This window comes from Arachis duranensis, chromosome 7 (genome assembly GCF_000817695.3).
Source record: "Arachis duranensis cultivar V14167 chromosome 7, aradu.V14167.gnm2.J7QH, whole genome shotgun sequence".
NCBI lineage: Eukaryota > Viridiplantae > Streptophyta > Magnoliopsida > Fabales > Fabaceae > Arachis > Arachis duranensis.
This window is the reverse complement of record NC_029778.3, coordinates 13,035,939-13,047,211: the sequence shown is the minus strand read 5'-3', so window position 1 is coordinate 13,047,211 and position 11,273 is coordinate 13,035,939. Positions and strand designations below refer to the sequence as shown.

Sequence of the window (11,273 nt, the reverse complement as noted above, 5' to 3'; positions counted from 1 at the left end):
TGTGCATTTCTGTTTATTTTAGGTAGCATTCAACTGGATTTGATGGAGTTTCTGCAGCAAAAGAATTAAAGGAGAAAACCAGCAAGGAGAGACGCGTACGCGTACCTAACGCGTGCGCGTGATTTAGAGCTTTCCATGGCGACGCGTGCGCGTGAATGACGCGTATGCGTTATTTGAAGATTTGCACAGCGTCGCGTGCGCGTCCTTGACGCGTACGCGTGACATGCTGAAAAGACTATCGACGCGTATGCGTGACATGCGCCACGTTCAGAAAATGCTGGGGGGCAATTTTTGAGCTACTTTTGACCCAGTTTTCAGCCCGGAAAGCACATATTAGAGGCTGTAGAGTGAAGGAATCAAGTGGTCCCCATCCATCAATTGAAAACTTGATGATTGTTATAATTAATTTTGATTTAAATTCAAATTTGATTTTTAAATTAGGAAAAGATATTACTTAATTTTAGAAAATAGATTTTTCTAAAATTAATTAGGATTAGTTATAAAAAGGGATTCCATTAGTTAACTTTGGATGCCATCAGATTAGAACTCAGTACATTTTACCTGAATCCTTATTTTCTCTCTGAACCATGAGCAACTAAACCTCCACTTTTAAGGTTAGGAGCTCTGTCTATTTGTATGGATTGATTTTATTGCTTTTTCTATTTTAATTCATGTATGGATTTATAATTTAAGAATTGTTTTCGCTCTTCATCTTATGAATTTGGGTGGAACGGAAGTATGATCCTCTTTCTATTTGAGTTCTTGTATAACTTGAAAAAGCTCTTTACTTGAACAACAACTTGAAAACATATTCTCCTAATTTTTAATTATCTGGATTTAACAGGATACGTGACATATAATCCTTTTATTTTTGGGTAATTAGAGTTTTTGTGGCATATAAACTGAAATTTGATCATCACTCTCTAATTGGAATTAATTGACCAAGGAATTGGCTGTTGATGAATTTTAGAGGAGACTAGAAATGTCTAAGGAATTAGGGTCTAGTAACATATAGTTTACCATAAATTAAATCCTACATGATTAAAATAGTTAGTAAGAAAAGTTAATCCGGAAAAATAGATAACTCTGAAACCTTAACTGTTTTCTCCATATTTTATTTCCAAACCATTTACTTTACTATTTTAGTTTCTGCACGATTGTTTACTCTTTGAACATCCAACACTCTATTCTATTTTCCTGACTAAGCTCATCAATCAACCATTGTTACTTGATCCATCAATCCTCGTGGGATCGACCCTCACTCACCTGAGGTATTACTTGGTACGACTCGGTGCACTTGCCGGTTAGTCTGTAGTTGTTAAATCATCGCACCAAGGACCCCTGGGTTTGTCCACGTGAGCGACACTGACAGGAGGTGGAGGCTAGGATGACGGCGACGACACCCTCGACTGACGGAGAGTAGCTCGTATATTGTTGTCAAACTCTCGAGTTAACTCGTAAACTTGTATGAGTTTACGAGTTTAGATATGGAATCGAGTTGACTCGGACATAAACTCTATCTTGAGTAAACTCGACTAGACTCGGCTAAACTCGGTCAAACTTGGACAAACTCGTGAGTTTAGGACCGAGTTAGCGAGTTTGTATTTTTCTTCATTTTTGCTCAAAAAAGCGTCATTTTGAAACCAAAAAATACTTTTTTTATTAGGGTTACGATAACACTCCCAAAGAATGAAAGAAAACTCATTCATAACTCACTCATCTGCGTCGTTTCTCTCAAGTCTCACTTTCTCCATGTTCTGCCGCAATCGCTGTTCCCCGTCGAGCTGCCGCTGTTCGCCTGCGTCTGCTACCTCTATTCTGATTTGCGCCATTGTCTTTGTGAATTTTACCTATATTGCCATCTGCTTTATATTTCTTCACATCTCCATTATCCGCAACTCCATCGTGCTATCACCGTTCACGAGTTTGACTACTTCTCCTACAGTCCTATCTTTGCTCTGGTTTGCACCGTCGTGAAATCCATGACTCTTCGTCACCGTCGTTTTGTGCTGCTGCTGCACCTTCACCATCGCTGCCTGCTGCACCCTTGTCTTTGATCTGCTGTTGTTAGGACTTTGCCCTTTTTTTTTTCTTCTGTATCCTCTATTTTTGTATGCTTTTTGCCCTTTTTTTTGAGCATTTGCTTCTTGATTTAGATTTTTTTTACTTTTTAAATTGTACTTTTTCTAATTTTAGCCTATTACTTATCGTTTATGTTAGATGGATGGTTCATCCATCCATAGCTGATTAGTAATTAATTATTTTTATTAGAGTAAATTTGATTATTTAATATTATTCAATGTTGAATTAAAGATTTAGTTTTACAGATTTAGAATTTTTAATTTTGTGTGTTCTATGTTGTATTTGTATAAGAATAATTATAGAGGATTTGAATATGTATTTTAAAATATTTGTTATAATGTACACTACTATTTTAATTTATATGTGCTTTAAGATTGTATATAAACTTTATAACAGGTGAACTCGTGCGAGTCTACAAGTTAACTTGCGAGTCGAGTCTAGATCAGCTCCACAAGTTTACTTAGGCTTGCGAGTTTGACAACCTATATATATATATAATGAACTTGTAACTTTGAAAATGTCCGGCCAATTCTAGCAGTTTACCAATTAACCATCGGTTCAGCTGGGTTTCAGTCTAAATTTTTCAAAACAATTTTATACATTAACCAAATTGGTTAGATGATTGATTTTTGGTTAATCCTGTTGAACCGCCCGGTCCGATTCGTTTTTTTAGAACATTAAAAAGTGAATTGGACCATCAAAACGGTGCGCTTCATTTGAGGAATAAGAGTGTGGTCTCTTTCTCTCAAGTCAAGTCGCTAGGGTTTTTAAACCCAGCTTGTTCCCCACTCTCATTTTCCAAGTAAAGCATCAAAATCAGACAAATCAAAAGCACGCGCTCTCTCCCTTCTTCCTCGTACAAGTTTCGCACCTTCCTCTACATTCAAAGGTAAACGAAATCTTCATTTGTTGCACAATTCCTAAGATCAAAGCCGGAAAGTATGACTTCTTGTTTGTAATTTTGAATTTTAGGGCACAAAAAAAGGGGGAGAAGAAGATGCGGAGGCACAGTCCAGGATACTACAGTCCGCCCAGGAGAGGGTACGGCGGCAGGGGAAGATCTCCTCCGCCGCCACCTCCTCCGTCGAGGAGGGGTTACGGTGGTGGTGGCGGCGGCGGCGGGAGGCGCGGCAGGGATAACAACAACAATGGAAGCCTTCTTGTTCGCAACATTCCCCTCGATTGCCGACCCGAGGAGCTTCGAGTCCCCTTCGAGCGGTTCGGACCCGTTCGTGATGTCTACATTCCCAAGGATTATTACTCAGGGTTAGTTGGTGCATTTCTTATGATTTATATTTGGAGAAAGAGATTCGAGAAAAAGAAAAATTTAAAGTTTGATTGTTGTGGAATCAGAATCATCAATTTTGTCGCCGTGTTAGATGTACTTCCTTGTTTTTGTGAAATTATACAAATAATTTGTTGGTCTTTAGGTTTCCTTTTGCAAAATTAGTTGGAGAAATGTAAGTAGTTAAGTTGATTGAGTGTGTCTGAGCGTGAATTGTGAGAGCTGGGTTGGGGTGATTCTGTACTTGAGTTTTCTTTTTTCTTTTCTCTTGTTTGAAGGTGATTGGTATTAATTATTTGATTGTGGATTGATTTTGGACTGGTTTGTCAGGGGGTTATGTTTATTTGAAATTGGAAGTTAAAACAAGATCAAGCCCCACATTTGACCAAGTTTTTCCCCCCAAGTGTGTTAATCTTCATACGAAGAGAAACTATTTAATTACACAATGAATACAAGTATGATGGAAGGTTGGTTGGTTCCTTGTACAAACTGAAGTGAAGACTTCGTGCTTACAAGATTTTTTTTGTTTCTTGGGGAGCGTTGAATTCAAGTTCTTATAAATACAAGAATGTTGAAGAATTTTCAAGATACTTTACTACTTGTCAATGTAAAGAAAAAGGGCCCGCTTTGAAGTTTTTGGATTTTAGCTGCTTTAGGCAATCCAGCTTCCACAGGCTGTGTTCATGTCTCAGAAAGCCTTAGCTAAGTTGTCTAAAGAAAGATATACTCTGCCTAGTCTACGTATGCTACAATCTGTGTCTGCCCATGTTTTTCTAGCAGTGTTAGAATGAAGCTCCGCTTTTTTCCCCATACAGAGAACCTCGAGGCTTTGCGTTTGTGCAATTTGTGGATTCTTATGATGCTTCAGAGGCACAGTACCATATGAACAGACAAATCTTTGCCGGAAGGGAAATATCCGTCGTTGTTGCTGCTGAAACAAGAAAAAGACCAGAGGAAAAAAATGTAAAGGTGGTCTTGTATCTGAAGCATTGCTTTATAAATGTATAGCTAAAGTTTTTGGAATTTTGCAGAGGACCATCGAACTATGGGGGGAGAAGGTCTTATTATGGTATTATCATTTAAAAACTCAAAATTGCATTATGTTTTTTGAAATGCTTACATAGTTCACTGCTTGTTAAGATTACTGACTTGTGTGTATGATAATATTGATTCTATTAGGTCGCTCGCGCTCTCGCTCAGTATCACGCTCTCCACCTTATCACTCTGGTTCTAGAAGTAGATATCGCTCAAGGTAAGTTTTAGATATCGTTAGCATCTTAATTTTGTACTTCCACTAAAGCATGTACTCATGATTTGAATTGACGTGTACCAGATCATATTCTCCTGCTCCAAGAAGGCAAAGTGATTACTCTATTTCCCCTAGAAGGCAAGCAGAACACTCTAGATCACCTCGATCACCAAGAGGCCCCCCTAGAGAGCGAGATGCTGATCAGAAGCGCAGATCATATACTCCAGATTTTGGCAATGGTGTTGATCAGAATCAAAGCAATGGATATCCTGAGTGAGTTGCAATTTAATAATTACCTTCTGAACATGAAGTTTTTCTATTGAAATTATTTTCCCTGCTTCTCTCATGTTCTTACACTATATACTATCTTGTACTAAGGAAATCTACATACAAGTCTGAGGCTGATGAAGGCCAGTGGAAGTCATCTGGACGTAGACCATCGAGGTCACCACCTGGATCCAGATCTAGGTCAAGGTCTCCTGATTTGTCTCCTAGACATTGAAGACGAGGTAAAATGTATGAGTTAAGACTAGGGATTCCATGTTAGATTTGGTTCAGCTTTTTTTAAAATTAGCTTCGATGGTTTTCTAATGCATATTTATACATGTTGCAGGTCTTTGGCAATGTGCTGCATTCTGCTGATTCTGTACCAATTCAGTATCTTTATCAGGACATTTTACAAAATTGCATAATGTATTGAATGTGTTTGTAGTGTTAAGATATTACTGTTGTGCAGCATTTTGGATATTGTGAAATTCTGTGGTAAAACTTAACCTAGAGTCTTGATAGTCTAGATGAAATGTTTGGAGCTTGTTTGATTTGTCAAGTACCCTCTTGAACAATTTTTCACTTAAAAACTGCGTTTATCTTGGTATTAATTGTTTGTTTAAATGGCTACCCCCATTTTTCCCCGTTTGGATAAACTAGTGTATTACCCGCCCTATGCGCAGGCGAAGCTCAAAATCCAAAAATCATCTCTTTATGGAAAAAGACTTGGCATGTATTCAGTGAAAATCACAATAAGATTATATAATTGTGGCAAGTGACAATTTGATTCAAATTATTTCAAAATCTTTCTTTTTAGTCTACTTGTAACAAGTTGAAATAATAGTTACTCTTCCATTCAAATTTTCGAAATAAAGAAAGCCATAATAAGTTTCCTAATTTTATCTTCGCTTTTGAAACTTCTTTGTTATTTACTATCGTAATGGAATATGAGTGTAAGATTTTCGGTGGTTTATAAATAGCCTTTACCTCTAATGCTATATTACTATTGCTTTCTTACCCCAACGTTGTTTTCTTTTGCAAATTATTGAATCTACAGTGTTTTTATTAGCTAATTTAAATAAGTTGACTCTAAAATTGTCGAATTTCTAATGCTTTCCAGAAAAGTAGAGTGGAATGCTTCAGGAAAAGTAGGAAGGGTAACACACTAACACTTTGTAATACCAAATGACCTCTTATTACTTATTAGTATAATTTAGTTTTTATAATTTTAATTACCATGCGCCCACCGTGGGGCAGGACCACAAGGTTAAAAGCCTTGCATTAAAAAGTGTCAAAACTGACGCCCACCGTGGGGCTCGAACCCACGACCACAAGGTTAAGAGCCTTGCGCTCTACCAACTGAGCTAGACGGGCTATTTGATGCGTGATTTTTCATTTATTAAATTTTTAAGCATCAAATACGTTATTGATGGAAGAATTTGGTTCCATGGAGATGGGCTGCATCCATTGAACACGCCTCTTGAAAGCATCTAAATAGTAAATATAGAGGAGTTCAATCTTAGGCATATTATTTATAAATTTTCAAAAATTAAAGTAATCAGTTTGTCAAATTAGATTGTATTTCTAATGGAGGAAATAATAAAAATGTGTTTGGTTGATTTATTTTTAAAATGTAGTTTCAAACTTTCAATTCAAATAAAAATTTGTTTTATTCGCTAATTTAGTTGAATTATTAAAATGATTTTTTTAACACACTAAAATTAATTTTAAAATATTAATAAATGGCAGAAGCTAAGGTGTAAAATTTAAAAAGTAAAATATTATTACTTTGATAAATTTTATTATTTAAACAACTTTATTACTTTCATACAAATAAAAAAATAACATTAAAATTTATTAAAACAAAGGTAAGGTGTAAGGAGAGCAAAGAGTACTCTTACCCTTTTGGGTATAGCAAGTTGTATCTAACTATAAATTATTTTGCAAACAAGTTGGTTAAGTTTCACAGCCTCTTCTCATATGAAACTTTGTTTTATATCCGTCACTCATTTGAACTATGATAACATCAATTTGATCCCACCATTAATCACCCCAAAATAATTCCTCTCATTTTCTTACACGTTCAAAATGATTTAATCAACTATCATGACTTGTTAATTACTCTTAAGTCATAACAAATCAACGGTTAGTTTTATGCTTTTATTTCTGGTTTCATATATGATTGGCCAATTAGTTCTTGATTAGCAGGACTTTTGTTTTTTATTAGTTATAATTCCACAAGTAAAATAATTCAAAGACTATCAAATTTCCCACAAAGATTATAAGAAAACAATTTGGAGAGCTACAATATATTTCTCAAATCATGTTAGTTCTTCATATATTGTCTGTTTTATAATTTGTGGTCAAGGAGAAAGATAAGGGGAATCGAATATCTCTTTTAATTTTTCAAAGAACTTGAACATTTTCCTGGGCCAATTTTCTCTACATCATTGTTAACATTTTCTAAATGGAAAATTTAATTGAAAAAAGATATTCTTTTGCACTTCTAAAGGATATAATAAAGCTATTTTCATTTTTATTCCTTTTGACCTGCTAGAAAATAAAGCAATCTAAAGCATCAAAATCATGACATAATTTTACTGAAATAGATAAACGAGTGTTTTTTGTTTTATGATTGTTTAAAACTTTGAATTATTAAGAGATTATTGCACATATATTGTTTATTTAAATGTAATGAATCACATTTTATATATTGTGGTAGGGGTACTCAACCATTTAATTTTGATCAAAATTAAATTGATGTTAATATGATCTGTGTTTCGACTTTTTGTCAAACGTAATTTAAAAAAATTAATATTGTTTAAATGATGTTAACAGAAATTCTGTCTCCTTAAGGAAATTAACAGAATTGTGTATCTAGTGAATGGGTGTGTACTGTGTAGTCTTAAGATATTACTGTTGTAAAGTATTTCGGATATTATGAAACTCTGTGGTTAGAGGATTGACAGATGAATCATTCAGAGCTTATTTGATTTATCAAGTGCTGTGTTTTGAACAATTTTTTCCTTTATATAAATATAGATGTGAATTCTATCAAATTCTTTTTAAAATAACATATAACTTATTTTCTATGATATGTCAATTTTTAATTGGATGATATGTTAATCATAAGATAATTTTATAATTAAATTATTATTTAAAATAGAAGATTATATAATTTTTTAATATATTAATAATCAAATCTCTCTTTTTTTCAAATTATTCTTCCTAAAAAAAAGCCTTTTCTATATCTTATTATCGTCATCCTTCCAAGCATCACCACTGTCCTTTATATCTATCTCAATCTCAGTCTCGCCACTTATAATTAATTAATCTCATCAATAAAAAATTAACTCTAGTTAAATTATATAACTGTATCACGAAATCAATAGATTACCCTATTTATGAAGTAGATTGTGCTAAAAATGCTACTCATTATTCATTTGTAATTTTTCATAAGGAGATGTTGGAGTGCAAAAACTACTTTATAAATGAATGTCAGTTTGTGATTAATGTGCCACTGAACATGAATGCTGTTGTTAATTTCAGTAGTTTATTACAAATGAATTACACTAAAATTTTGAAAATGATTTCTTTTAAACTAGACTGCACCTAATTGTCAATACTGTGAAAAAAATGGTGGAATATGGTGTGAATTTGATATTATTTTTTATTTTTAAATAAAACAAATAATACGGAAAAAATTATATATATTTCTCAAAATGTAATTATTCATGAAACTACATAAATAAAAAAAAATTACATAAATATTTATAAGTCAAACTATATAATAAAAAAGTAAAAGCAGACTTTTGGAAGAAAACTAAAAAACCTAACAAACACTAATCCAAAATAGTTAATTATCAGCTATTAGTTAATTTTAAAAATGGCCATTTACAAGTGGTGAAAGAAAGAGCTGAAAAATTATAAGGAAGGTATATAAGACTTGACCAGTGTAATAAAGTTTGGATGACAAAAGTTGAACGTAGAAATAATATTTTGGTTGCTTTTAGAGAACGTGAATTAAGAAAAATTGGACGTTAGTTGATGATATCTGTTCAGCGGGTATAGTAAGGCCATCTCCAGTAGGAACTCATCCCAGTTTTTGTTTATGGCCCACCTGTCATAAAAAGTAATTTCATAAAATACTTGAAATTAATGTAATTAATTTTTTTTAATAATATAATTTAAATATTTAAATTTAAAAATAATTCACTATTAAAATATATTAATATTAAATAAATTTATACATAACAACAATACACAATATATAATTCGGGATTACACAAATTTGTAAAATTACTTAATAAAAAAAAACATAATTAAATTCTACAGTTGACGACAAGCATTGTGAAATTGGCATATGTGTTCAATCAAGTCCTCTTTTAATTGTTTATGCTGCTGCCTATTTCGAAGTTGGGCATTTTTTTGGAGAAATTGATGGTATGGTGCAAAATCTTCTTCTCCGAGCTGAGGTTGTGATAATCCATTTTCAACATCATCATACTCTAAGCCTTGAGCAAAATTTCCTGCATAAGTGTCTCTTTCATCCTCAACAATCATATTATGCAATATAATACAAGCTCTCATTATGTTGGCAAGCTTCTTCTTTTCCCAAAAACGAGTTGGACCACGTATAATTGCAAAGCGTGCTTGCAACACTCCGAATGCTCGTTCCACATCTTTTCTTTGCCCTTCTTGGTATTGTGCAAATAACTTGCGTTTCTCCCCTTGTGGCTTTGAGATTGATTTGACAAATGTGGCCCATTCAGGATAAATAACATCTGCTAAGTAGTATCCCATTGTATAATTATTACCATTAATAGTATAATTTACCTCCGGAGCACGATCATTTAGAATGTCATCAAACACTAGAGAACGATCTAACACGTTGATATCGTTGTTTGAACCAGAAACTCCAAAGAACACATGCCATATCCAAAGGTCTGAAGATGCTACAACCTCAAGTACAATGGTTGCAACCCCACGATAACCACTCATGTACATACCTTTTCACGCCTTTAGACAATTTTTCCATTGCCAATGCATACAGTCAATGCTACCCAACATGCCAGGGAAGCCACGACCCTCCGCCATTTGTAGCAGGCGGTGTACATCATTTGGATTGGGTTTTCGCAAGTATTCATCCTGGAACACAGAAATGACACCTTCAACAAATTTTTCCAAGCATTCAATTGTAGTGCTCTCGCCTATGCGCACATAATCATCAACAGCATCAGCTGCTACGCCGTATGCTAACATCCGTATCGCAGCGGTACATTTCTGAAGTGGCGACAAGCCTCTTCTTCCAGTTGCATCAACCCTCTGGTGGAAATACGAATAGACGTTTGAGAGAGCGTCTACTATCCGAAGGAACACATCTCTTCTCATTCGAAATCTCCGTCGAAAAATGTCAGCATTATACACCGGTTCATCTGCAAAGTAATCTTGAAAAAGGCGATCATGTCTTGCTTCTCGATCTCTGTTGATCCATCTACGAGTACTTGGGATAGGGCTTCTATCGATATCTTCTTCTTCTGAATCTTCGAGTAAATACTCATCGATCCAATTATCTATGAGTGTGTTATCTTGCCGTCTTCTTTTGCCATACAAAGCCTCATTGAACATATCATCAAAATTTCTAGCTATATGGAGAAATGTAATTTTTAGTTCTCTGTCGAGGTGAGAAAGAAGAGTTGAAGTGGAGTTGTGGAGTCATTGATAGTTGATATTTATAAGTGGAGAAACTAGTTTTGCAACGGCTACTTTTGCAACGGCTAGTTTTTCTTAACGGCTACTTTTGCAACGGCTACTTAACGGCTAGTTTTGCAACGGTCACTTTCATGAACAATAACGGCACAATAATATTGACTAATTTAAAAACTTACATTAGAAGTAAATAAAACAAACTACATCACATAGCAGTAATACGCAATAAATAAATAAGAACATACTACATAACACTACGAATACAAGGAACCATTAAGTAAACCACTTGGCCATTATTTTTTCACATGCAATCTCATGAAGAGCTCGTCGTTTCTCACTCATTGTAGACGTGTCAGAATTAAGTATTTGCATATCCATTTCCCTTTCTTTTGCTTTTATCTCTATTTCTTTAATATACCTCTGAGTTTGTAATTCTTGTTCTTTCATTGCCGCTTGAATTTGTAACTCCTTCTCTTTGATTGCCATCATCTTTGCTCTATGTTCCTTCTCCTCTTCTCTTTCTTTTTCCCTTTCCATTAGTTCCTTTTCTCTAACATTCTCAATATCTTCCATGAGAGATAATTTTTTGACAACCGATGATTTTCTTTCGCTAAAATCTTCAGACATCTGTGCTTTTCCCTTACCTCTTCGCTTGCTCTTCTTTGATCCTTGTGGGCGAAT

General features: G+C 34.3%; 2 protein-coding genes, 1 non-coding gene and 1 pseudogene across 7 annotated transcripts in view; 1 reads left to right on the top strand and 3 right to left on the bottom strand.

The window, feature by feature from the left end:
* The first annotated feature begins 2,802 nt into the window (after positions 1-2,802).
* On the top strand, positions 2,803-5,473 carry LOC107457845 (serine/arginine-rich SC35-like splicing factor SCL30). 5 transcript variants are annotated; one of them, XR_008001552.1, is made up of 7 exons: positions 2,812-2,971; positions 3,055-3,348; positions 4,183-4,436; positions 4,547-4,619; positions 4,701-4,889; positions 4,995-5,125; positions 5,230-5,473. XR_008001552.1 is itself a non-coding variant. In XM_052252322.1 (5 exons), the coding sequence occupies exons 1-5, from the start codon at positions 4,413-4,415 to the stop codon at positions 5,314-5,316; spliced, it is 504 nt and encodes a 167-aa protein (XP_052108282.1). In that variant the 5' UTR covers positions 4,382-4,412; the 3' UTR covers positions 5,317-5,473. The 5 variants fall into 5 exon arrangements, 3 of the variants coding, with proteins under 3 accessions (XP_052108285.1, XP_052108282.1, XP_052108283.1); XR_008001553.1 differs by having other exon boundaries at positions 4,995-5,132; XM_052252322.1 differs by lacking the exons at positions 2,812-2,971; positions 3,055-3,348 and having other exon boundaries at positions 4,382-4,436.
* Positions 5,474-6,184: 711 nt separating this feature from the next.
* Positions 6,185-6,257, bottom strand: TRNAK-CUU (transfer RNA lysine (anticodon CUU)). The gene has a single exon. It is a non-coding gene; the product is annotated as a tRNA-Lys (tRNA).
* Positions 6,258-9,212: 2,955 nt separating this feature from the next.
* On the bottom strand, positions 9,213-10,511 carry LOC107457808 (uncharacterized; annotated as a pseudogene).
* A 354-nt stretch (positions 10,512-10,865) lies between these two features.
* Positions 10,866-11,273, bottom strand: part of LOC107457807 (glutathione S-transferase T3-like) — a 779-nt gene continuing 371 nt past the window's right edge. Inside the window, exon 2 of the mRNA XM_052251496.1 lies at positions 10,866-11,260. Within this exon, the coding sequence (XP_052107456.1) occupies positions 10,866-11,260 (395 nt within the window). The remainder of the gene's footprint in view (positions 11,261-11,273) is intronic.